Source organism: Jaculus jaculus, chromosome 15 (genome assembly GCF_020740685.1).
Source record: "Jaculus jaculus isolate mJacJac1 chromosome 15, mJacJac1.mat.Y.cur, whole genome shotgun sequence".
Classification (NCBI taxonomy): domain Eukaryota; kingdom Metazoa; phylum Chordata; class Mammalia; order Rodentia; family Dipodidae; genus Jaculus; species Jaculus jaculus.
The window spans coordinates 7693563-7720134 of record NC_059116.1 but is presented as its reverse complement, the minus strand read 5'-3'; the positions used below and the strand labels follow the sequence as shown (position 1 = coordinate 7720134).

Below are 26572 nucleotides of genomic sequence, written 5' to 3'. Positions count from 1 at the left end.
TCTATTAGAGATATCTCTACATTTAAAGGGCACACATGACTCCTGAATTCTACACACTAACATCCAGGTGACAGCATTATGCATTTACACCTTGGTCTTAAATTTCTATGACAATGTATTTTCATTAAAAAACAAAACAAAAAAGTAACAAAAGTCTTTTCATGGTGGGAAAAGATGCTCTATAAATTTCAAAAGAATAATTCAATCTGAATAAATTCTTGAAGTTAGAAGAAACACACCAAATGTTACTTAACTTCACAAAAGTATTTGCCAATAGTTTAGGGAATAAAAGTTTAAAGAGCATCCTTACATAAATCATATAAGAATTATTAACAAATGATAATTTCAAAGTAAAAACTTAGGGCAAATTTTTAAATAAAAATTGATAATGTCCTCACTACAAAACAGAGTCATATTTTGCAGGCTTCTGAGAAAGAAGGTGTGTGCACTGCACCCTTTGTAGTCAGGGCCATCAAGAATACTGGTCACGTACTGACAGGAATGTTCCTCCCTAGTAAGTACCCCTCCTAAAGATCCCAGCATTTCTGGGTCTCACCTTTGCAGTTCGCTGAGTCCCCGTGCAGCTGGGAGGTTGGGGTTTTGCCTCAGGAAGTTTTGTTTTAAGTTGAGATGTGTCAGGTCCTGGCTGTAGAAGAGATTGGCAGGCAGCTGTTCCAGGCTACAGCAGGAGAGGTCCACTGAGCTAATGCGTTGGGATGCAATCTAGAAACAGATACAAACAAATGCAGTTTAAAAACCTCTCCTCAGTCCTGTGACTACTGTCCATAGACAGAAATAAGGTTCCCAGTTGGGAAGCCAGACACCCTGTCAAGCGGCACTACTAGTCCAAGCTTAAAGCAGCAGAGGCTGCCCCTAGCGCAGGGGGCGCTGCTGTGGGGGCCCTTCCGGGGCCCTGCAACCAGGAGCGTGGGCGGGCTCCGACTCTCACAGGTGATCTCACCTGTCTACTCGGACACTGGAGGTTCCGTTCCTGAAAACATCAAGGAAAGAAAGGCAGACTGTCCAAGAGAGAATGCAGAGCTGGGAGACAGACACTGAGCTCTAAACAGAATCGGCAAAAGCATTTAAATACTGACTTAAAGCAAAGGAACGTTGATGGCCTTGTATGCATTATAATGACATGTCATTTTTAATCACATACGACTCTATTGCCTGTCTGCTGTAAACATCTCAGGGTGTCACTCCACAAAGTTTCATAAAAATGCTCCTAAATTCACTGTACTTTCTTTCATGCAGATGCTCTATCTGTATCTAGATGCTTATCTCTACAGTCAAAGCCGGCCTGGTCAAATAACTCTGTCTATGGGCAGGGTCCCAGGCACAGACAAGCGTGCATGCTGGAGACAAAAAGCACTGAGTGGCCTGTATTTTTTGTGTGTTCTCTTCAATATTCTAGGAGACACAATGTCGATTTATAACAAAGCCCAAGGCTGCAGCCATTTCAAGTCCCCTGGCTCTTCAGCCTGCAAAGGCTGGGAGGACGCAGCTCTAGCCTCCACTGCAGAGACAAGGTGCGCAGGGCACTGGTCTCTAGAGCCCTGGCTTTCACTCTGCGTCGCAGGTTTACACGTGAGGCCTGGTTCTCCTTGGGCAGCACTGAAAAGGCATTATGCAAATGCTACTTTTATTTGTATTGCTCTTAATACAAAATTGAATTATTTGCATTTTATATCCAGTGGAATCCAACTTTTTCTGATGCTATGATTCAGTACACATAAATAAAATGCATCCTGTGAACAACATATCTGTGGTTGAACGAAACTGCAGTGCACAGATGAAAGCGTACCGGGACTCATCCAGTGTTCCTAGAGAGGCCTTCGGCTGTAGACAGCTTCACGTTGCTGGGGCGACCATCCAAACCAGACACAGCTTATGGGAGGAAGGGGTTTATTTCAAACCTACAGATCCAGGGGACGCTCATCTACGGCAGAAGACACTGCCTCCTATCCATACGTCCACACAGAGAGAAACCACCAGCCAGCAGATGCCAAAACCACGAGCAGATGGGCAGCAAGCCTTCGGGTCCCCACCACAGCTCACACCGCTCTGCGCACCTCTGAGCTGGAAAGCAGACCTGCACCTAAACATACCTTAGGGTCAGACCCCAGAATCTGTCCCCAGTGACACCTCCAGGTGGCCAGAGACCCAAGCTACAAGCTTTACACCTGAATCTATGGGAGACACACAAACAACCACTACGTCTGAGGTGGCATTTTAGTCATTTTGGCTTTCCTTGAATTTTCACCATTAGCAGGGGAAAAAAAAAAAATCCAGACCAGGGAGATGCTCACAGTTAAAGGCACAGCCTGCTGGCCTGAGTTCTCCCCAAATACCCACCGCACGCCAGATGCACAGACTGCTGCATGTGTCCCGAGTTTGTTCACAGTGACGGGGCCCTGGTATGTCCATATTCACTCATGTTCTCAAATCAACAAATTCTTTAAAAAATTAAAAAGAGAGACTGGATAGTTGGTCCTGTGGCATCCAGATGGGTCCCAAATACAAGCTGACAGCTAGAAGCAGGAAAAGCCAAGGACTGGATTCCCCTAGAGTCCTCAAGGAGGCAAGGTCCCAACACAACTGGATTTTGGATTTCTGGCCTCCAGAAACTAGAGAGACTAAGCTTCTGTTGCCCTAAGCCACCAGGGCTTTGCTAATTGTCAGCACCCACGGGAAACTCACCATCCTGACGTTTCCACAGCTCATGTCACTTGCACTCACGGTGTTTACTGAACACCAAACCATGCGCCACCTGTGCTCTAGGCAAGCCCTGCAGGAAGACCCCTGTTCCCACCAAACTCACCTGCACAAGCAGGCATGGTAAGAGCGGGTGGGCAGGCCTACTGGTAGACTTGTAGTTGTGACAGGAGGTGGAGGCAGGAGGATCACTGGTTGAGGGCCTATCCGGGCTACAGTCTACAGATTAAGGGCAGCCTGTGTAATTCAGCAAGACTTTATCTTAAAATTTATGGGCAGGGGGCTGGAGAGATAGCTTAGCAGTTAAGCGCTTGCCTATGAAGCCTAAGGACCCAGTTCAAAGCTCGATTCCCCAGAACCCACGTTAGCCAGATGCACAAGGGGGCACAGGCATCTGGAGTCTGTTTGTAGTGGCTGGAGGCCCTGGCGTGCTCATTCTCTCTGTCTACTTCTTTCTCTCTCTATCGCTCTCAAATAAATAAACTATCCAAAAGAAAAAAATTTAAATGGGGCAGAGGGAATAGTGCTGTAGCTATGGTAGAATTCATGGCTATCACACATAAAGACCTTAGTTCTATCCCCAGCAATCCCTCCCTCAAAAGGCTAAATGCTACTTTTTAACAAAGGATCAGGGTAAGCATTATTGAAAAGGTCACATTTTGACATGAGAAATATAAGGCAAGGAATTTATCTGGGGGATAATATTCCAGGCACAGGAAGTGGTCAGGAGCCAGAGGAAAAGCCCTGACAAGGAGTGCTTCCCAGTATATCTGAAAAATGAAAAGAAAGGAGCAGTACAACGAAGCCACATATAAAGAGGGAGGAGCACTGCAGAACCCAGAGGCCTTTCAGACCACTGTCAGGACTTTGGCTTTTAATCACCACAAGACAAGCTTGAAGGAAGATCCGTGTGAGACATGGGGCCTGCTCATCACTGGTCACCAAAGGCACACAATGTATATTTCTTATCGTTCACCTCTCCCTGAGGGTAAGGACTGTTCTGTCTTTGGCACTGAAGTGACTATGCTCAGATCCCAGTGTGGTCCTCAGGATGGCCTGCAGGAAGGAGGGCCACAAGCTGGCCTTCCTGTTCCAGTCTGCCTCTGACCTGCCTCAAGCACGGTTTCAGCTGGAGTCTGCTGAAGACGCCGGTTCTCCTTACCCAGAAGTGTCTCACGGAATGCTCCGTGTGGAGGGCTGCGAGAAAACGAAACACTCCTTCCTCCTGCGGGACCACAGGCTGCCCTTGCTGGAAGCAGGATACGTAGCCTAGTGTGGACTCGTGGGAACCACAGAGCAGTAGGAACATCTTCTGGGAGAAGATAAATTGAACATGTCGTGACAGCCATGAGGCCGTGAGCTCCTGGCGTGACCACAAAGGCCACGGTAAGTCTCTCCTCTGCCCAGCCCTACATCCTGGCGCCAAAACAGGAGACATGCCTCCACCCACACCAGCGGGGCATGCAGGGTCCACTACAAAGACAGAAAGGCACTCCACCAGAGGTCTGCTTGATGCCAGGGAGACGCTGAGTATCCACAGCACAGCGGCTGTGAAACCAAGGTTCTTCTCGGAGTCAGACAGACGTGCACACGGGATGGCTACGAGCCACCGAGCTGCTGGATGTAGCCCAACACGCAGCCTCCAGTGCAAGCTGTCCTGTAATGGCACAGCAATAGCCGGCAACATGCCTGAAGTGTGTCCCTGCTGGCAGGGACTCTTCATGCTTCCACACACTCAGTGCCCTGAGGACTCGCTCTTGTCTTAAAGACCAAGGTTGGGCTGGGGGGATGGCTTAGCAGTTAAGGTGCTTGCCTGTGAAGCCTAAGGACCCAGGTTCAATTCTCCACGTCCCACGTAAGGCAGATGCACACAGTGGCACATGCACCTGGAGTTCATTTGCAGTGACTGTAGGCCCATTCATGCATGATCTCTCTTTCTCTCTCTCTGTCTAATAAATAAATAAGATAAAATGTTTAGAAAAAAGATCAAGGTTAAACTCAGTCTGGAGCTCAGGGCCACAGAGCTAACCAGGACAAGGGTCTGAACAAGAGCCTGAGCTGCTCACTCCATCGCTAGCTCCGGGCCTGAACCAGTTAGATGTCATGAGAAGGGAGGCTGCGGTCCTCTGACTCCCAGGCCAGGGGTAACAGAACTAGATAATGGGAAGTAGTCTCTATGAGAAGTTTATGCCGAAGACAGAAAGCACTCCTCTCTCTCTTCTAGCAAAGCACAGGGGAAGCTGCTGCCAACACAAGACTCCACAGAAGGGGCGGAGCCGTACCTAAGGGGCCACCACCCCTTGACATCATGGGCTCTGCCCACTTCAACTCTGCATTGCCATGAGTTTAATGCCAGCCTGAGACTACATAATGAATTCCAGTCAGCCTGGACTAGAGTGAGGTCCTACCTCAAAAAGACAGTACAAAACACAAAGCCAGGGCTCAAGTACAGACTTCATAATACACAATGTGTGTGATAATTCTATTAAACAGTCATATGTGTCCTTCATTCCCTCACCCCCAAAGTGGTACCTATAGCATGTGCCTGATAACTCAGAAAGTTCCTGCAATGATATTTCTCTCATTTTAAAAACCAAAAAACGCTCTGCAGATTAGCAGTTCCTGGACCATGACACCAGCCAGCAAGACCACAAACCTGTAAGACAGACTGTGGTGCACAGGCCGCTGCGCCTGCCACGGGGCAGCTACAAAGACAACGTGCGACCAAATTTCCCCATGGTCCATCTTACTTTATAAAGGCTACATATGAATGAACCCAAGTTTTAGGTCAGTTCACAATAACTGTGACTTTAAGAGGTTAGTTCTAATCTGCACTGATCACAACAATAAAACGTAGGGTCCATAATTTAGAATTAGAAGTGACAGACTCGGGGATCTACCCAGGTAAATCCTAACTGCCTGCTCCAGCTCTCTTCTTTTCCAGTTGACTTGTAAACACACATGGTTTTTAAAAAAAAAAAGCTCCTTCAGCTCTCAAAGTATTTTCCCTACACAGTACTGTGGGGTAAAAATAAAAGTGCAACAATGAAAACACTAGCAATCTCACACTCTTCCTGGGCTTGAGCACATTTTCTAGCACACGTTCAGCTTGTCTCACCCCTACATTGTTTCTTTGCCACCCCTAGGGCACTTAAGCCAAAACGTGATTCTACTCTGAGTCTTAGCACTGCCTGTCCATCCCTAACTGACCCTCCCTGGCTCTCTAAAACAACAGGACCACGTTCTCCTCCTCACGAGACGCCCAACCGCTCACTAGGTGAGTGAGCATCCTTCTCAGGCATGGAAAGGTCACAGCCACGTTCACGTGGCACTGTACGTCTGTGCTTTAGCCAGCCTGAGTCTATCCTTCCGTGCACACAGGCTCACATGCCAGCCAGGGGGCTGTGTTCAAAGCGGTGACAAGGGCACAAGGGATTCTGCCTATAAAGTAAGAAAAACTGAACTGCATCAGGCGTCATTAACTGTCCAGGCACAGCCCTCAGTGGCTTGGGAAATTATGCCCCTGGCTAAAAGGACAGTGACAGTCTCTGGAGAGTTCAATACACTTTGGTAAACAATTCTTAACCTCAAATGACCTAGTTTTAACCTCACTCAATGCTTTAGGAAGGCATGAGGTGGACTAGAAATTTAAAATCCATTGATATCTACCAGCGAAGCAGGCTACAAACTTAATTATTTCAACTACATCTTTACCAACATAAAAATTTTAGTGTTTGTTTTCATTGCTCCGTAAAAGGAAATCTTTTTTTCTTTTTGGTTTTTCAAGGCAGGGTCTTGCTCTAGCTGAGGCTGACCTGGAATTTACTCTGGTAGTCTCAGGGTGGCCTCGAACTCACAGCGATCCTCCTACCTCTGCCTCCTGAGTGCTGGGATTAAAGGCGTGTGCCACCACGCCTGGCAAAATCACTTTTCACGTAGGTCTGCAGTGTGGAGGGGCTGCACCGGGTGTCAGACACACACATGCACAGGGCATGCGTGGAGGCTGGAGGAGAACACCAGGTACCCTCCCCAATCTCCCATGAGCACGTCTCCTTGCCCAGCCTCTCACTGAAGAGAGCTGCCATTTTCCGTCAGATGGGCTGACCAGCAAGTAAGCTCCAGCGATTTCTGCTGCCTGCTCCCACGGGAGTCGGCTTACAGGTGTGTGTGACAGGCTACTTACACAGACGCCGGGCAGCCACGCTCGAGGTGAACCAGCCCCCTCAGACGCACGCTTGGCTGGCCTGCCCTCTTACCTTAATGTCCTCAGAGAAACGTATCTGCCATCATTTTTGGAGTTAGTAAATTCTACCTGGTATTCCGGTAGTTCAACATTTCTTTTCCTTACAAGGTTAAATGATGGGGGGGGGGGCACAGGCAAAACACAAGGGTCATATTGTTCAAGTAACAGACTACAGCAGGACAGAAAAGACAATACAGAGAGACCCAGACAACGTGCGCCTCCCTGGTGCTCATTCCCGCCTCTCTGCCGGGGAAGGAGAGTGGACCGGGATGCGGTGGAGGCATCCTCACACTACCCATCTCCCCTGAGTCGAGCACTGCACACACGCGCCTCATTTCTCTTCATCGACCAGGCACTGCACACACACGCCTCATTTCTCTTCATCGACCAGGCACTGCACACACGCCTCATTTCTCTTCATCGACCAGGCACTGCACACACGCGCCTCATTTCTCTTCATCGACCAGGCACTGCACACACGCCTCATTTCTCTTCATCGACCAGGCACTGCACACACGCGCCTCATTTCTCTTCATCGACCAGGCACTGCACACACGCCTCATTTCTCTTATTGACCAGGCACTGCACACGCGCCTCATTTCTCTTCATCAACCAGGCACTGCATACACACCTCATTTCTCTTCATCGACCAGGCACTGCACACACACGCCTCATTTCTCTTCATCAACCAGGCACTGCACACACACGCCTCATTTCTCTTCATCGACCAGGCACTGCACACACACGCCTCATTTCTCTTCATCAACCAGGCACTGCACACACACGCCTCATTTCTCTTCATCGACCAGGCACTGCACACACTGCCTCATTTCTCTTCATCGACCAGGCACTGCACACACAGTGCCTCATTTCTCTTCATCGACCAGGCACTGCACACATGCGCCTCATTTCTCTTCATCGACCAGGCACTGCACACACACGCCTCATTTCTCTTCATCGACCAGGCACTGCACACACGCCTCATTTCTCTTCATCGACCAGGCACTGCACACACGCCTCATTTCTCTTCATCGACCAGGCACTGCACACACAGTGCCTCATTTCTCTTCATCGACCAGGCACTGCACACACACACCACATTTCTCTTCATCGACCAGGCACTGCACACACATGCCTCATTTCTCTTCATCGACCAGGCACTGCACACACACGCCTCATTTCTCTTCATCGACCAGGCACTGCACACACGCGCCTCATTTCTCTTCATCGACCAGGCACTGCACACACACCTCATTTCTCTTCATCGACCAGGCACTGCACACACACCTCATTTCTCTTCATCGACCAGGCACTGCACACACACGCCTCATTTCTCTTCATCGACCAGGCACTGCGCACACATGCCTCATTTCTCTTCATCGACCAGGCACTGCACACACGCGCCTCATTTCTCTTCATCGACCAGGCACTGCGCACACATGCCTCATTTCTCTTCATCAACCAGGCACTGCACACACGTGCCTCATTTCTCTTCATCGACCAGGCACTGCACACATGCGCCTCATTTCTCTTCGACCAGGCACTGCACACACACGCCTCATTTCTCTTCATCGACCAGGCACTGCACACACTGCCTCATTTCTCTTCATCGACCAGGCACTGCACACACACGCCTCATTTCTCTTCATCGACCAGGCACTGCACACACACGCCTCATTTCTCTTCATAGACCAGGCACTGCGCACACGCGCCTCACTTCTCATCAACCAGGCTCCTGGCCTCTTCCGTGTCCATACTGCACTAGTGATACATTTTGTCTTCAAAGGCTTCACTCGGCCATGCTGGGCGGGAAGCAATGGCAGCATGCCATGCCTAGAGCAGAGAAGCCAGAGTTCCACGCCAGCACTGCCAACTCCCAGCAGGGAGTCCTTTCATGGACAGAATGACCATCCAGGTCACTGGCACTTATGTCACTTGTCCACTGAGCTCACTGCACAACCTCAACTAAACTGTGGACCTGACACTTCACACTTTGTGGGTCAGAACCAGCTGGCTGGGGTCAGCAGAGATACACCAGCCTCCCAAAATTCCAGTGTCAAACTAGCAGCTGTCTCCACCCTGCGCTCCACAGAGCTCCACTGTGCTTCTTGGAACAGAGAGAGAGAGAGGGAGAGAGAGAGAGAGAGAGGGAGGGGAGAGAGAGAGAGGAGAAGAAGAAGAAGAGGAGTAGGAAGAGGAGAGCTTGGCATGGGTGGAGATCAATTCTGAGCTCAGGGTTCCTTCCCCATTTCATTATTGGCAAAGCATGTGTAAACAATGTCCTGAGAAATGTTTCTGAAAGTCACAGCAGCATACCCCCCGCCCCCCCGTGACGACACCTTCTCGACAAGAAGGACAAAGCATGAGAAGGAAGACGATAAACTTCACACTCCAGCTCTGGCTTTATCTATGTGCACAACACAGAAACAGGCCAACTCACAGGTTCACTGCTTGTCTTACGTTAGGACACCAAAAAACGTTTTTTAGTTCCAAGTCTACTATGCAAGTCCAGCATGTTTCACAGAGTTTACAGGTTCCTTCATAATTATTCCATTATTTCCTGGTTTATAATTATGAATTCGACCAAGGGGGAGAAGAACTTCTCCTCATTAGAGCTGGAGAAATTCAATACTTTGGGTTAAAAATACTGGGGACTAACAAGATAAGTAAGCGTAGACCTGGAACTAAGCTATTAGGGATAAACATATATGTAAGTCATTCATTTAAGACATATTAAAAGGTTTCAATTCCAAAAGCAAATATGACTAGACACATCATAAGTCTGGTGAATCCTACATACTATAGTGATGCTGATACTCTGACCAATTCTAAAAGAATCAAACAACAGTAGCTACCTCAACACTGAGCTCAACATAACCGGCCATAGCTGACTCTGAGTGCACCCTATAGCTTCTAGAGTACGTCCTGCTCAGCGTGACGATGCGTGGCCAGCGCTCAGTGGCATGCTCGACACCACCCGTGGCATGGTCCCGTCACGGGCTGCTTGGCCACTCACCACCTGCCTTCCCATCACTGCTCAGCTCCGTGATGGGCTTGTGGTCAATCTTAGTTGCTATTGGAATGTCAATTCTGGTCCCTCAGGTCACTTTTGGAAAACACTGGAAATACAGATAAATAAAAAGAGTAAGATGGTACTGGTTAAACACATACACTTCTGTTCCTTTACTTAAAAATGAACGTGACAGCCTCAAGAGATACAACCTCACGGAACTGTTACAAACATAGGCTACGCAACTTGTCAGGAGGACCTCAGAGGACTACCATAAACAGTAAGCGGGAGTGTCACCATGGTAAGACAAACACGTCAGTCAACACCGTGCACTACACACATTACCTCCACGAGACCTTCAGGTCACTATAAGAAACCAGTGTATTATTAATGAAGTGCATCTATAAACAAGCGTCGGATGTCCACTCGGAACCTCCCCACACCCGTCAGCGCACAGCGGAGCACTCGGAAGGTGAGCGGCCACACGGGATCTGAGCAGCAAGCAGCAGAGGGAATGAAGTGCCAGAGATGCTTCTCCCAAAAGCAGACTTCTAGGGAAGGGCTCAGTTTGGGCAGGGACGTGAAGACCATGGAAAGTCTACGATCCTTAGCTGTCAGCAAATGGGAGAGGGAGCTGACTTATCTTCTATAGAACAAAAGGGCACTCATTCAGTCAAGGCTATAGGAATAAAGTCCTCCAAGAAAGAACCACCTCATCGGGTACTACAATCATTTGGAAAACCATGGACAGCCGTTTTAATTGCAGATGGGGCTGTTCTAGGAGTCTGCAAGATTATTTTGGTGGTTGTGTGTGTGGAAGTAGCATGTGGGCATGAGTGTTTGTTGCAAATGCCTGTGAAGAAATATGTACACATACAGAGGCCTTAGGAAGATGTTGGGTGTCATCCTCCACTGCTCTTCTGCCTTATGGCCTTCAGACAAAGTCTCTCATGGAACCTGAACCTACCGTTTTGTCTGGTTAGAACGGCTGACCAATGAGGCCCAGAGACTCTTCTGTCTTTGCCCCTCAGAGCTGTAGTTCGTAGCTGCATGCGTACATGACCACGCCCAGCTTTTTATGTATGCAACAGGGGTCCAACTGAGGTCTCTGTGCCTACACATCAGTCACTCTTACCTACAGAGCATCTAACCAGACCTTACAAAGGTCTCTTAAATCTTGAATTCGAAGCCTGTGAACTTCGTGCTATTTGATATGGCTAGAATTCAAAGTCAACGAATGTTTACATATATCATGCCAAATAATTGTTACAGCCATTGTTTTAAGGAATTACAATTAATGTTATCTTCTTGGCAACTACTGTTCAGGAGGCTTCCTAATCTTAAAATAACATGTAGTAATTTTAAAATGTAACTTTAAATTCCTTCCTTAAAATTTATTCATTTTATTATACACACACACAATTTTTTTTTCTTTTTTTGAGGCAGTGCTTCCCTTTAGCCTGGGCTGACCTGGAATTTACTCTGCAGCCCAGGCTGACCTTGAACTCAAAATAATCTTTCTACCACAGCTTCTGGGGTGCCGGAATTATAGGTGTAACCTACCTTGCCCAGCTACAGAATGTAACAGCAATAACATTACATAGACAAAGTCAACATGTATTTTAAAGCACTTATTAAAGTAGTACAGACCACAACTGGCCTTCTATAAAAATGTGACAGAAAAACGTTTCCAGAGCTCCACTGAGAACACGAAGGGCACATTTCCACTTGCCATAATGAACGTCCAGGTAGATCCAAAGAATTCAAGTAAGCTCAAGAAAGGAACACTGTGCTCTCTGCTGGTCAGGGCAAACCGCAGGGCCAACCCCAATGCCAACGTCGCTGAAGGAAGAACGCGGGAGGGTGGAGAAGGCAGGAGGGAGGAAGCCAGAGAACCACGGTGAGGGTGTGGAGGTGAGGGTGTGGAGGCGGGGGTGTGGAGGTGGGGGTGTGGAGGCGAGGGTGTGGAGGCGGGGGTGTGGAGGTGAGGGTGTGGAGGCGAGGGTGTGGAGACGGGAGTGTGGAGGTGGGGGTGTGGAGGTGGGAGTGTGGAGGTGGGGGTGTGGAGGTGGGGGTGTGGAGGTGAGGATGTGGAGGTGGGGGTGTGGAGGTGAGGGTGTGGAGGTGGGGGTGTGGAGGTGAGGATGTGGAGGTGGGGGTGTGGAGGTGAGGATGTGGAGGTGAGGGTGTGGAGGTGAGGATGTGGAGGTGGGGGTGTGGAGGTGGGAGTGTGGAGGTGGGAGTGTGGAGGCGGGGGTGTGGAGGTGAGGGTGTGGAGGTGAGGGTGTGGAGGCGGGGGTGTGGAGGTGAGGGTGTGGAGGTGGGGGTGTGGAGGCGGGGGTGTGGAGGTGAGGGTGTGGAGGCGGGGGTGTGGAGGCGAGGGTGTGGAGGCGGGGGTGTGGAGGCGGGGGTGTGGAGGCGGGGGTGTGGAGGCGGGAGTGTGGAGGCGGGGGTGTGGAGGCGGGGGTGTGGAGGCGGGGGTGTGGAGGCGGATGTGTGTGGAGGTGAGGGTGTGTGGAGGTGAGGGTGTGTGGAGGGGAGGGGGGGTGGAGGCGAGGGGGGGTGGAGGCGGGGGTGTGGAGGCGGGGGTGTGGAGGCAGGGGTGTGGAGGTGGGGTTGTGGAGGTGAGGGTGTGGAGGTGGGGGTGTGGAGGTGGGGGTGTGGAGGTGAGGGTGTGGAGGTGGGGTTGTGGAGGCGAGGGTGTGGAGGCGGGGGTGTGGAGGCGAGGGTGTGGAGGTGGGGTTGTGGAGGCGGGGGGTGTGGAGGTGAGGGTGTGGAGGCGGGGGTGTGGAGGCGGGGGGTGTGGAGGCGGGGGTGTGGAGGCGGGGGTGTGGAGGCGGGGGTGTGGAGGCGGGGGTGTGGAGGTGGATGTGTGTGGAGGTGAGGGTGTGTGGAGGTGAGGGTGTGTGGAGGGGAGGGGGGGTGGAGGCGAGGGGGGGGTGGAGGCGGGGGTGTGGAGGTGGGGGTGTGGAGGTGGGGGTGTGGAGGTGGGGGTGTGGAGGTGGGGTTGTGGAGGTGAGGGTGTGGAGGTGGGGGTGTGGAGGTGGGGGTGTGGAGGTGAGGGTGTGGAGGTGAGGGTGTGGAGGCGGGGGTGTGGAGGTGCGGGTGTGGAGGCGGAGGTGTGGAGGTGAGGGTGTGGAGGCGGGGGTGTGGAGGTGAGGGTGTGGAGGTGAGGGTGTGGAGGTGGGGGTGTGGAGGTGAGGGTGTGGAGGTGAGGGTGTGGAGGTGGGGTTGTGGAGGTGAGGGTGTGGAGGTGAGGGTGTGGAGGTGAGGGTGTGGAGGTGAGGGTGTGGAGGTGGGGGTGTGGAGGTGCGGGTGTGGAGGTGCGGGTGTGGAGGCGGAGGTGTGGAGGTGAGGGTGTGGAGGCGGGGGTGTGGAGGTGAGGGTGTGGAGGTGGGGGTGTGGAGGTGAGGGTGTGGAGGTGGGGGTGTGGAGGTGGGGGTGTGGAGGTGGATATGTGTGGAGGTGGGGGTGTGTGGAGGCGGGGTGGTGTGGAGGGGGGGTGTGGAGGTGAGGGTGTGGAGGTGAGGGTGTGGAGGTGAAGGTGTGGAGGTGGGGGTGTGGAGGTGAGGATGTGGAGGTGGGAGTGTGGAGGTGGGGGTGTGGAGGTGGGGGTGTGGAGGTGAGGGTGTGGAGGTGAAGGTGTGGAGGTGAAGGTGTGGAGGTGGGAGTGTGGAGGTGAGGTTGTGGAGGTGAAGATGTGGAGGTGGGGGTGTGGAGGCGAGGGTGTGGAAGTGAGGGTGTGGAGGTGGGGGTGTGGAGGTGAGGGTGTGGAGGCGAGGGTGTGGAAGTGAGGGTGTGCAGGTGGGGGTGTGGAGCCGAGGGTGTGGAGGTGAGGGTGTGGAGGTGGGAGTGTGGAGGTGAGGGTTTGGAGGCGAGGGTGTGGAGGTGAGGGTGTGGAGGTGGCGGTGTGGAGGTGAGGGTGTGGAGGTGGGGGTGTGGAGGTGAAGATGTGGAGGTGGGGGTGTGGAGGTAAGGGTGTGGAGGTGATGGCCTGAAGCAACACGGAGGTGCCTCCTTTTGCTAGGACGCGGCACACACGTGAGCAGGCTGCTACCGGTAGCAAACTGGAGTCTAAAACACTAATGAAATGTAAGTAGCTTTTAGGCTGAAATGACTAACGGCTGCAGTGAAGACCTTTCCTCAGGGACGCATTAACTAAATTTCAGAAACGAAAGTCATTGGGGATGGGGAGAAGGGAATTACCTGGGGAATGAGGAGTATATGAAGCATAATTATAACTATTCAGAAATAATAATGCTATTAATGCGATCATAATTTTATGTGTAACAAACAAAATTTAATACAATCTAAAATATTTCATATTTGACTTAAATTGAAAACAGAATTGCTAAGGTCCCTAAATTCCTTATTATATCTGTAATAAAAGACTCCATAACATGCATTTTTCTATAATAAAAACATTACTACATTGGAAAGTTAGTTACAGTATTTGGTAATTCACAGTCAGATTTGCACAAGAAAACCAAGCCAGGCTAGCAGGGATAACGCACAGGGCCAGGCCACTTGTCCTCAGGCGTCTACTCTGGTGCTCTCTGTTCCAAGCCCACGGCCAGCCCAGTCCCTGCGTGAAGCCAGGGGAGCCTTGGCAAGCACGCCACCTCCTTTCTGTGGTGAGCTCTAAGTGTCCCCTCGAGACCTGGCTTGCTTGTTTCCTCACTCATATTTCGCCCAAGGACGTCGCATACTACATGTCTAGTCCGTCCCAACAATGTCACTGCAGACGTGGGACAAGAACAAGCTCCTGAAGACACCAGCAGGTTTCCACATCCATCAGACCCCTAATTCCACTCCAGATTCTACTACAGGACTGGCAGATTGTCCTTGATCCAAGGCCCTTGATTCTTTACCTAGAATGCGTGGAAGATGCAAAGTGAGGGTGCCTGGGCACCTTGGCAATACCTGCAGTACCAGACCCCTGGCACAGTCCCTTCAGCACAAGGGACAGGCCATGCGGACAAGCAGCAGCCCCTCCCCACCATGACGCCCACAGTAGGAGGTCAAATACATACAAAAGGTACAAGTCACACGAAAGGGTCCCATGCAACTACCTACGCTGACACGACCCTCCCTCGGGCTACTGCACAAGAGTGACCTGTGGGTCAGGGCTCTTCACGTCTGGACGGTAGAGCAGTTTCCACAGCATGCTCTGAAGTTCAGTTGTGACTCACCATGGGTCTAGTTCCTATTTAAGGGGCGGGGGACCTGCTTATCATTGCATGTGATCTTCAATTCAGCATGAAGCCTGGCCTTCAGCTCCATAGTCATGGCTTTCTTTCTCAAACGAGTAGCCTAGAATTAAAATTACAACTTGGGGCTGAGGAGATGGCTCAGTAGTTAAAAGTGCGTGCCTGTAGGCGTAGGTTCAATTCCCCAACTACCCACATAAAGCCAGATGGGCATTGGTTTGTAGTGGTAAGACATCTTAGTGTGCGTGTGTGCTCATGTGTACACATACACACACATGCACACACAGTCACAAGTGATTAAAAACTAGCTGGGCATGGTGGTATACACCTTTGATCTCAGCACTTGGAAGGCAGAAGTAAGAGGACTGCTCTGAGTTCAAGGCCAGCCTGGAACTACAGAGTGAGTTCCAGGTCAACTTGGGCTGGAACGAGACCCTACCTCTAAAAACCAACCAAACAACAACACCCAAAAAATGACTTTATTACGAGTTACACACCAGGAGCAGTAACAACAATGACAGACACAGTCCACTTCCAACTGTGACATATCAGCTGTTGACCAGCACAAAGAACACACAGACAAGCTACAGGGACCTACTGAGGCTGGAAATTACAACACTAAGTGGGTCCTTATGTTATAATCAATTAACCTAGCCAGGCTTGACATCCGCAAGGCCCTCAGAAAAAAGTCATGTCTTTTCCTTGTGCCCACAGCAGAGGCAGGGACAGGGGTCTCATTGGATACAGCACAGGCCAACCTGAAATGACACAGTGTGAAGTGCTCTTGGAAGTGTGAGAGAGAGAGAGATCACAAGTGAAAAATTCCACACATGACCTTATGTGATGGGTAGCAACCCAAACTACAGGGGCACTAAATATACTGTATCAAATTAACACGAGGTTACGGGTGTGTGTTGTACATGAAACATAAATAAGTTCTGGGTTTAAGGGCATCTCATTATGTATGTGCAGATATGCCAAAAATCAGAAATATCCAAAACATGTTTACTCCCTAGCATTTCCAGTTATTAAACCTGTATTGATAACATTAGGATTCCATCACTTTCAAGTTGTTCATTTTAGTATTCAAATTCAAATATGCCAAACAGTGCACTACTTTCAACTTCATTTAGCTAATGGGTACTTAAAGCATGCGATCTGCCTCAGGGACACATGAAAGAGCAACCTGCACCGCACCCATTTCCACAGCTGCTGCATATGCGTGCCGGCACCGTGCGTTATGTTATTTAGGGAAGAAGATACTTGAGAAAGTGAAACATTTGTAATACTGATTTATAAATGCAGGAAGTGCGTGCGTGTGTGTGTGTGTGTGTGTGTGTGTGTGTGTGTGTGTGAGAGAGAGAGAGAGAGAGAGAGAGAGAGAGAGAGAGAGAGAGAGGGTTGTAATTACATTTGTAGGGAGAGAAAGAGTTCTCACTGTGTATACGTACACAAATATCTGTGGCACAGACATCCAGGTTTTTGGTATCACAGAGATGGAGAAAGAGGGTGACCATACAAGGAAACCTCAGTGGCTACAAATTGCTCAGTGTGGCAGCCAGGTAAAGAGACAAGTCACTGTGACAATGCTATTACCTCTTCGGAATATTTAACACATGAGGAAAAGCTGGGAAGACAAAGCTAGGCACAGCTCATGTCTGCAAACACTTGGGCAACCAAAGTAGGCTGACTGCCATAAATGTGAGGCCAGCCTGGAGCAGCACACAGTATGCACAAGCCAGCATCAGCAACACAGCAAGACCTGATCTTTAAAACAACGAACAAAATCAGAAATTAAAAACACATGTATACAATGCTAAACCAGTTACCAGAATCCAATTTTAAGCTTCCATGAAATAAACAGATTTTGAATGGCTATTATTGCCACAGAAGTGACTACGAAATAAATTAAATATTAGATATAAGCCAAAGATTCACAAGACAGACCAACTTTGAAGACAGGCCCAATCAACTTTCTCCAGAGACCACACTTTCAGCACCGCAGCCCACGCGAGGTCAGGCAGCCTGACAGGTCCACAGAGGCACCTGTCTGCTATAGGGCCTGGGCAGCCCTGCTCTCCCTCACCCACCCTCTGCAGGCGCCCACATCGCCACGCTTCTGCCAAGCTGACAGCGTCTACATGCACACACCTATCTAGAACAAGAGGCAGACAGAAAACAGGAGGGTTATGGATTTTTGGGCACATGACATGTTAATATTTTAGAAATGACTTCAAACCCAACATGGTAATCCTGCCAAAGGAGTTCCTCCTAACATCTGCAGCTGACCACACCTAACAGTATGACCCTGACAGACCAGTCCTGACCCACACCCAGCACAGCACCTGACACAACAGTCCTGACCACACCAGCACAGAGACCTGACACAACAGTCCTGACCACACCCAGCACACTGACCTGACACAACAGTCCTGACCACACCCAGCACACTGACCTGACACAACAGTCCTGACCACACCCATCACACCACCTGACACAACAGTCCTGACCCACACCCATCACACCACCTGACACAACAGTCCTGACCACACCCATCACACCACCTGACACAACAGTCCTGACCCAACCCATCACACCACCTGACACAACAGTCCTGACCACACCCAGCACAGCACCTGACACAACAGTCCTGACCACACCCAGCACACTGAACTGACACAACAGTCCTGACCACACCCAGCACACTGACCTGACACAACCGTCCTGACCCACACCCAGCACACTGAACTGACACAACAGTCCTGACCACACCCAGCACACTGACCTGACACAACAGTCCTGACCACACCCAGCACAGCACCTGACACAACAGTCCTGACCACACCCAGCACACTGACCTGACACAACAGTCCTGACCACACCCAGCACACTGACCTGACACAACAGTCCTGACCCACACCCATCACACCACCTGACACAACAGTCCTGACCACACCCAGCACAGCACCTGACACAACAGTCCTGACCCACACCCATCACACCACCTGACACAACAGTCCTGACCACACCCATCACACCACCTGACACAACAGTCCTGACCACACCCAGCACAGCACCTGACACAACAGTCCTGACCACACCCAGCACACTGACCTGACACAACAGTCCTGACCACACCCAGCACACTGACCTGACACAACAGTCCTGACCCACACCCATCACACCACCTGACACAACAGTCCTGACCACACCCAGCACACTGACCTGACACAACAGTCCTGACCACACCCAGCACACTGACCTGACACAACCGTCCTGACCCACACCCAGCACACTGACCTGACACAACAGTCCTGACCACACCCAGCACAGCACCTGACACAACAGTCCTGACCACACCCAGCACACTGACCTGACACAACAGTCCTGACCACACCCAGCACACTGACCTGACACAACCGTCCTGACCCACACCCATCACACCACCTGACACAACAGTCCTGACCACACCCAGCACACTGACCTGACACAACAGTCCTGACCACACCCATCACACCACCTGACACAACAGTCCTGACCACACCCAGCACACTGACCTGACACAACAGTCCTGACCACACCCAGCACACTGACCTGACACAACAGTCCTGACCACACCCAGCACACTGACCTGACACAACAGTCCTGACCACACCCAGCACAGCACCTGACACAACAGTCCTGACCACACCCAGCACACTGAACTGACACAACAGTCCTGACCACACCCAGCACACTGACCTGACACAACAGTCCTGACCACACCCAGCACACTGACCTGACACAACAGTCCTGACCACACCCAGCACAGCACCTGACACAACAGTCCTGACCACACCCAGCACAGCAACCTGACACAACAGTCCTGACCACCCCCAGCACAGCACCTGACACAACAGTCCTGACCACACCCAGCACAGCACCTGACACAACAGTCCTGACCACACCCAGCACACTGACCTGACACAACAGTCCTGACCACACCCAGCACACTGACCTGACACAACAGTCCTGACCACACCCAGCACAGAGACCTGACACAACAGTCCTGACCACACCCAGCACAGCACCTGACACAACAGTCCTGACCACACCCAGCACAGCGACCCCTAAGGCCTTAAGTTCTAAGACCAAATCTTAAAGGTAAGAAACTCTTATTGGAAAAACATATCTAATTAATAGTTTTATTTTTACAATTTTTCCCCAAACCAAATGAACCAACAGCACACTTCTCTTGAAGCCAAAATACAGACACACATGCTGAAAATAAAGAACTTTCCTTTGAAAATTACTTATCTAGTTTATTTTGATTTTAAAAAATTGTTATTTTTTCTAGATGCCCTACTAATGTGGCTTGGATTTCAATCCAAAATTCAGATTTTTTTTTCTGTTGCTCACTTATTTTCCTTTCAAATCCTCTTCCTTCACTCTCTTCTCCTACTGACCCTCTTAAACTGTTTACTCTTCATTACTATCACACATATTATCACACATACTAATTTCTCTAGAAAAAAAAATATTTTTTGCAGTGTTGGATCTCTAACCCAAGACCTCAACTACTGTGGTCCAGCGATCTACATCTGAGCTACACCCTTCATCATTCTAAAAAATTTTGAAGTATGTTTTTGGCTTTTAAGATTACAGAAAGAAAAAACATTGCATTTGGACTTTTTCTTGTAAAATGTTCTCTCTTCTGTTCTCCACCCACTTTCTCAGGAGGAAAAAAAAAAAAAAAAATCTATCCCTTTCCCAAAAAGCCTACAGGCATAGAAGCAGCAGAAGGTTTAGGCTCAGATAAACTAACCCTATGTTCCCTACTGCTGAAAACAAGCAGACAAGCAGATAACACTTTTTCTTAAAAAGACTGCTGGATCACTGATGGTGGCATGCAATCATTTTACTTCTCTCTCATCGTTGACATACACACAGATACACATCCACTCACTGTGTGAGTGTAATCCATTCCCCCTGCATTTCTGTACGCCATAAAGGGAATGACAAGTTCGGGTTTGAACACTCAGGGACGGCCACAGAGCCAGGTGGTGGCAGATCACACGTGCCTCCTGACACTCGGCTCCTTACGCCCACCCTGTGCAGCTACTCCAAACAGTCAAAGCTTTCTGAAGGAACAGACATTAAAGCTCTCAATTTCATTAATTCTAATTAATAACAATCCAAGGCAATTAATTCAAGTTCCTGCTCTCTCCTGGAAACGTTGTTTGCTGTACGTAACTGTTAATGTTTGGTCCGGAAGACACTCAGCGGGCTGAGAACATTCGCTTCACCAGCAGGAGGACCTGCACCTGACCCTGAGCAGCCCAGCAAAAGCAGGAGGAGGCCGCTAACGGTCAGCTTCAGCTGTGCCTATCCGAGGAAGGCCCATGTGGCTTCGACTGAAGTGCAAACGCCTAGGCGTGCTCCGCCACCCAAGACCCCTGCCTCCCTGAGCTCTCCTGTAACGGCTGGCCCTTACACTCGCACGAGAATCCACACTCCCAACCTGCACCCCTGCCTGTCCTGATCTCTCTGCCTGTCTCTGACTTCACACTCAGTGTTGGAAGTCTTGGGGCTTCTAAACTCCTCAGCCTCTACCAGGAGGCCATGTCCACCCAGATCCTCAAATGACAGACTTCTTCCGTTCAAGGTTCTGTTTAAATGTCACTTCACTCCCCCAGGTCCCTTCCTAGTATCTTGTAGTACACGTGAGTGCTTGATCGTGTCGTTCTTGTCTATTTACTTTTCAGGAGCAAAAGGATATTTTCTCCACCATCCCATACGTCATATTATGAGTACTTATAATTTCTTTCTTGGCTGTACTGAATTAACAGCCCTCATGTTAACCTGGGGGAGGGGAGGGGCTGGTTCTATGCTAGTCCCCAGTGCACGGCACACAGACCCCCAGAAGGAGCTCAGGGAAGTCAGCTCTGTCACCTCCTGGCTGTAACTCGGTAACTTGCTTGCTGACTTTAAAATGACACAGAACTCTTCATTTCTCTGCTGTAACTGTTCCAAAAAGAAACTGCCACATGTCACCTGCCACCGTTCCTTACCCTGGCTGTTTAGGAATCAACACCTCTGACTGGCTTCAGTGAGTGGAAAGCAGCTGACTCCTGGCCTACACTGCGCTCGCTGCTCTGAATTCTGTCTACAAGATGAAAAGCGTTTCCATATAGGACATTCCATAACTCACCAGGATTCCTGAAAACTGCCAATGGTTATGAAAAATAAACATCACACACAGCAGAGAAGACGAGACACATACAAAGACCACAGGCCACCTTGAATGAGACGGTGCAACGGAAAAGCAGCCACAGGGCAAGTAGCACGAGGCGAGAAGCCCGGGGCTCGGTCTGGAGTAGCGCGCTACCGTGCTGATTCCCTGGTTTCGACAACTGTGTCTGGAACTATGTTTAAGGGCCCTAACAAGGAGTGCCAGGAACTCTGCACACCTCTGCACTTTTCTGAAAGTACAGAATTACTCCAGAACAAAACAATTTATTTAAAAGCCAATCAGGGGCCCTGTGGAGATGGCTTAGTGGTTACAGGTGCTTACTTTCAAAGCCTGCCAGCCTGGGTCCAACTCCCAGTGCCCACAGCAAGCCACACAAGCCCTCCACCCCAGTAGGGAGCCTGGTGCTCTATGCACATGCACATGCGTGTACACTTGCATGCGCATACAGACATACATACATACATAATTATTTTTTTCAGTCAGGAGACTGGGGGGCTGGAGAGATGGATCAGCAGTTAAGGTATTTGCCTGCAAAGCCAAAGGACCTTGGTTCGATTCCCCAGAACCCACATAAGCCAGATAGATACACAAAGGGGCACATGCATGTGGAGTTCATTTGCAGTGGCTGGAGGCCCTGACATGACCATTCTCTCTCTCCTTCTTTCTCTCTCTCAAATAAATAAATAAAAATAAAGTTAAAAAAAATCAGGGGACTGGGACAATGACTCAGTGGTTAAAGGTGCTTACTTGCAAAGCCTACCAACCCCAGTACTCATGTGAACCCATACGTACAAAGTGATATGTGTGTGGAGAGTCCACTTGCAATGACAAGAGGCCCTGACATACCTATCCATGCTCACCTGCTCTCACTCACTCTCTCAGATGGATAGATACATACATACACACATACGTACGTACTACGCATGCATACATGAATGCATATACACATATACATTTTTAAGCCAGTATCTTGGGCTGGGGACATGGCTCAATGGGTAAAGCAGTTGTTTCACAAGTGCTGTGACCTGAGTTCACATCCTGGTACCCACAAGAAGTCAGGCACAGCAGTGAGTTTCTGCGATCCCAGTCCTCCGATGGCAAGAGGGGAGGCAAAGGCAGGAGAATCCTGCAAGCTCGAGGACTGGCCAGCCTGTGTTCACAGCAGTGAACAAGAGACCCAGTCTAAAACAAGAAGGAAGGCAGGGATCGACAGTTGGGATTTGGTCTCTGACCTCACGAATACATACATGGTAACAATAAATTTTAAAAAAATTATCTCTTATAGTCTCTCTATATCTCTGTATCTCTCTACATAGTCTCTGTATAGCAAGACATTTATGTGCTTTTGACAGTATTTTAGTGTTTTATTCTGAATAAACCAGGATGTTAGCAGCTGGTTTACCACTAATAATGAGCACATACAAAAGCACAACCAGTCACTAAAATGCCAGCTAGCTGAGGATCTGAGTCCAGATTCTCAGCTCCCCCGTATTAAGTGCAAAGCTGGGCCCAGTGGTTCCTCCTGTAACTCAACAACTAGGTAGGCCTTGGGGCTTGCTGGAAAATTTGTCAAGCTGAATTGGAGGGATCCAGACTCTCCCCAAAATGAGGTAGAGTATGATTAAGTATGATTAAGGGAGGCCCTGACATGACCTCCTGGCCTCTACACACACACACACACACACACACACACACACACACACACCCCGGCAAGGTCACTTAAGTATGAAAGCACATCATCTCATACTTGTCTCTAATATTTGTAACCACAAGATGCATTTCTGGAAACAACGAGGCAGATATACTTGTTTCCTCCACCCGAGCCTGAAGGGAAGACGCTGGCGTGCTCATCCCTACTGATGAAGGGCTTCCCCCAGTCGTCACCTCCTCTTTTCCAGAAGGGAGGAACTCCTGCCCCAAGTGAGGTCACATCAGTGGAGAACAGGTTTCAGTGGCTAGTTCAAAGTGGTCACTATTGTAGAAAGACTTTCTAGACATTGTACTCTCCTCTTCTACTGGTATCTCTGACTCCCTTGACAAGATCACACAGCAACATGAAGCCCACTGACTTGGGAAGCAAATGAATTCCAAACTCAAAAAGATGAACATGAATCCTGTTGCAATGCTTGTGCACCCCAGTGAGGTCTCATTATTCAAAAAACACACCCCAAAACAAAGCACTCCAAGCAGCTTTCCACCACATCACTTCACACATCGTATGAGATGCAAAAATATGGTCTCACATAGTATCTGAAAGTCAGCATTTATTCACCTTCCTTACAATGTGATTCTGTCATGTACACCTGTTCATACACATGTGCAGACACACAAAGGTACATTTTTCTGTGAGACATAATGGTCTCAGGCGATCAGAGAAATATGCACAGGCTAAAATAAGATAAAAATAAAATCATTCAGTGAGGCAGACTAAAGGTTAAAGGGAAATGGTAGGTACCCAGCTGATCTGGAGCAGGAGGGAGCTCCACAACAATTCTAAGGGTGTTCTATGGTACTTGCAGTTCAGTCTAGTCACCGAATTCTTTTAAGGATTAGCAAAACCTGGCAAATAATAAAGCCATCTTAAAAGGCTCTTTTTCAGCCATACTCAGCTTGAACACTGGCAACTCCTCAGTGGTACCAGGGGCAGAGGGGATGAAAGGACGTTCAACGCTGCCAACCACTGGGGCCCAGGAAGGGGGTGTGGCCGAGGTTCTGGAAGCGCGGGGGGCCGGTCGGTACCTTGGAGACCTGCCGCAGCCAGCGCAGGTACTCGGCGAAGGTGTCCAGGCAGATGCAGTACGTCTGGCTCGAGGGGCCCGTGGAGCTGAGCGCGAGGCAGTGCTGGTGCCGCTTCACCTCCTCCACCTGCGAGAACGAGAAGGAGCACAGGACAGAGCGGTGAGCGCCGACGCCGGCGGGGCCAATCCCACCCACACCCCTCCGCCACTCTCGGCCCTGCACCCGACCAGCTCGCGGGAGGGATGAGGCAGTCAAAGGGGAGTTTCCGCTTCACTGGAGTTCCCCTTTTTTCCTTTTTTCTGTTTAAGTACGCTACAGATGCCCTTTCTTATTTTATATATAGATTACCTCACAATAAGGGGTCTTGCTTCCTGTTAGTAGGGCTTTTACTTAATAAGAGACTTGTGTATTACTCTGAACTAATTTTTTAAACTTTATTTTAAACAAAATTGAAAAATGTGAAAAAATCTCTATCACAAAAACTTTTGAGTTATAATAATGTGGTAACGTAGTTAATAAATAAATTATCACTCCCAGTAATTCTTCACTATTAGAAAAAATATCTAATAAAATAACCTGTTATTACACAAACTCCTATTATTTCCTTTACTAAAATGACCATAAGCTAATGTCACATCATATGTATAAAAAGTCCAAAAGGTCATTATCACACAAACTCTCTTCTCAGACCAAAGCATAATTAAATTAGAAATCAACAATAAAAATTAGCCGGTGTGGTGGCTCACACCTTAATCCCAGCACTCGAGAAGCAGAGGCAGGAGGATCACCATGAGTTCAAGGCCACCCTGAGACTACAGAGTGAATTCTAGGTCAGCTTGGGCTACAGAGAGACCCTACCTCAAAAAAATCTTTTTTTTTTTTAATTTTTTTTTTTATAATTTTTTTTTTTATTTATTTACTTGAGAGCGACAGACACAGAGAGAAAGACAGATAGAGGGAGAGAGAGAGAATGGGCACGCCAGGGCTTCCAGCCTCTGCAAACGAACTCCAGACGCGTGCGCCCCCTTGTGCATCTGGCTAACGTGGGACCTGGGGAACCGAGCCTCGAACCGGGGTCCTTAGGCTTCACAGGCAAGCGCTTAACCGCTAAGCCATCTCTCCAGCCCAAATTTTTTATTTATTTATTTGAGAGCGACAGACACAGAGAGAAAGACAGATAGAGGGAGAGAGAGAGAATGGGAGCGCCAGGGCTACCAGCCTCTGCAAACGAACTCCAGGCGCGTGCGCCCCCTTGTGCATCTGGCTAACGTGGGACCTGGGGAACCGAGCCTCGAACCGGGGTCCTTAGGCTTCACAGGTAAGCGCTTAACCGCTAAGCCATCTCTCCAGCCCCCCCAAAATCTTAAAACCAAATGAAAAAAAATAAAACTCCATGTATGTTTAGAAAATTGACAGTATACTTCTAAATGGCACTTCTTTCTCTCCCTAGTCCTGAGGCTTGATCTAAGCTCATGCTAAGCTGAGCTCTACCTCTGAACTTACAAGTCCAGACCCCACCAATGATATACTTTCATTAAATACAGACTTCTAAACATCTCGTCAGTAAAAAGTACAACCTACAAATCTTAGACAAGCTGTAAAATATCACATGTCAAAATCCGTGTGATGGAGCAGGAAAGGCTCAGTAGCTGAAGGTGCTTCTGAGGCCTGTGGCCTTGGATTCAATTCCCAAGTCACCTATATAAGCCTGGTGTAAAAAAGGGGGCCAGGTTAATCTGGTGCTCATTTGCACTAGCAAGAGACCCTGGCATGCCCACATATACAAATAAATAGCATTTTAAAAAATTTTATACAACAAAAGCAGATAGATTTGTATATTTTAATACTTATATTTAAAATGAAAGCAGGAAGTTAATTTGCATAGCATGAATGTTAACAACCTAAAGAAAAAAAAAATCAAAACTCAAAACTGAATATACTCAAAGCCAAATGAAAGTAATGACAAAAAGCAGAAACTGGTGGTAAAAGCCACACAGCAGAAAACAACACAAAGACTGGTGATTCTTGAAAAATTAAAAAATGTAAATCAGCCGGGCATGGTGGCACATGCCTTTAGTCCTAGCACTTGGGAGGCAGAGGTAGGAGGATTGCCATGAGTTCAAGGCCATCCTGAGACTACAGAGTGAATTCCAGGTCAGCCTGGGCTAGAGTGAGACCCTACCTCGAAAAACAAACAAACAAACAAACACAAATGTAAATCCTCTGGCACATCTACCAAGAAGACACAAAAAATATTAACAATGAAAAGAACAGGCTTTAAACTCACTAGAGATTTTTAGAGAATTATACACAAACCAAGACAGTGTGTGCATGAAAATGCCATAAGAAAACCCGTTACTTTATAAGTTAATTTAAAAATAAAAAAATAGGGCTGGCAAGATGGTTCAGTACTTAAAGAC

At 49.0% G+C, this 26572-nt stretch overlaps 1 protein-coding gene across 1 annotated transcript in view; it reads right to left on the bottom strand.

The window, feature by feature from the left end:
- Phlpp1 (PH domain and leucine rich repeat protein phosphatase 1) overlaps positions 1 to 26572 on the bottom strand; it is a 201505-nt gene that overhangs the window by 75744 nt on the left and 99189 nt on the right. Inside the window, exons 3-4 of the mRNA XM_004654634.2 lie at positions 24153 to 24278; positions 557 to 723 (exon numbers count right to left, since the gene is read on the bottom strand). Coding sequence (XP_004654691.2) covers positions 557 to 723; positions 24153 to 24278 — 293 coding nt within the window. The remainder of the gene's footprint in view (positions 1 to 556; positions 724 to 24152; positions 24279 to 26572) is intronic.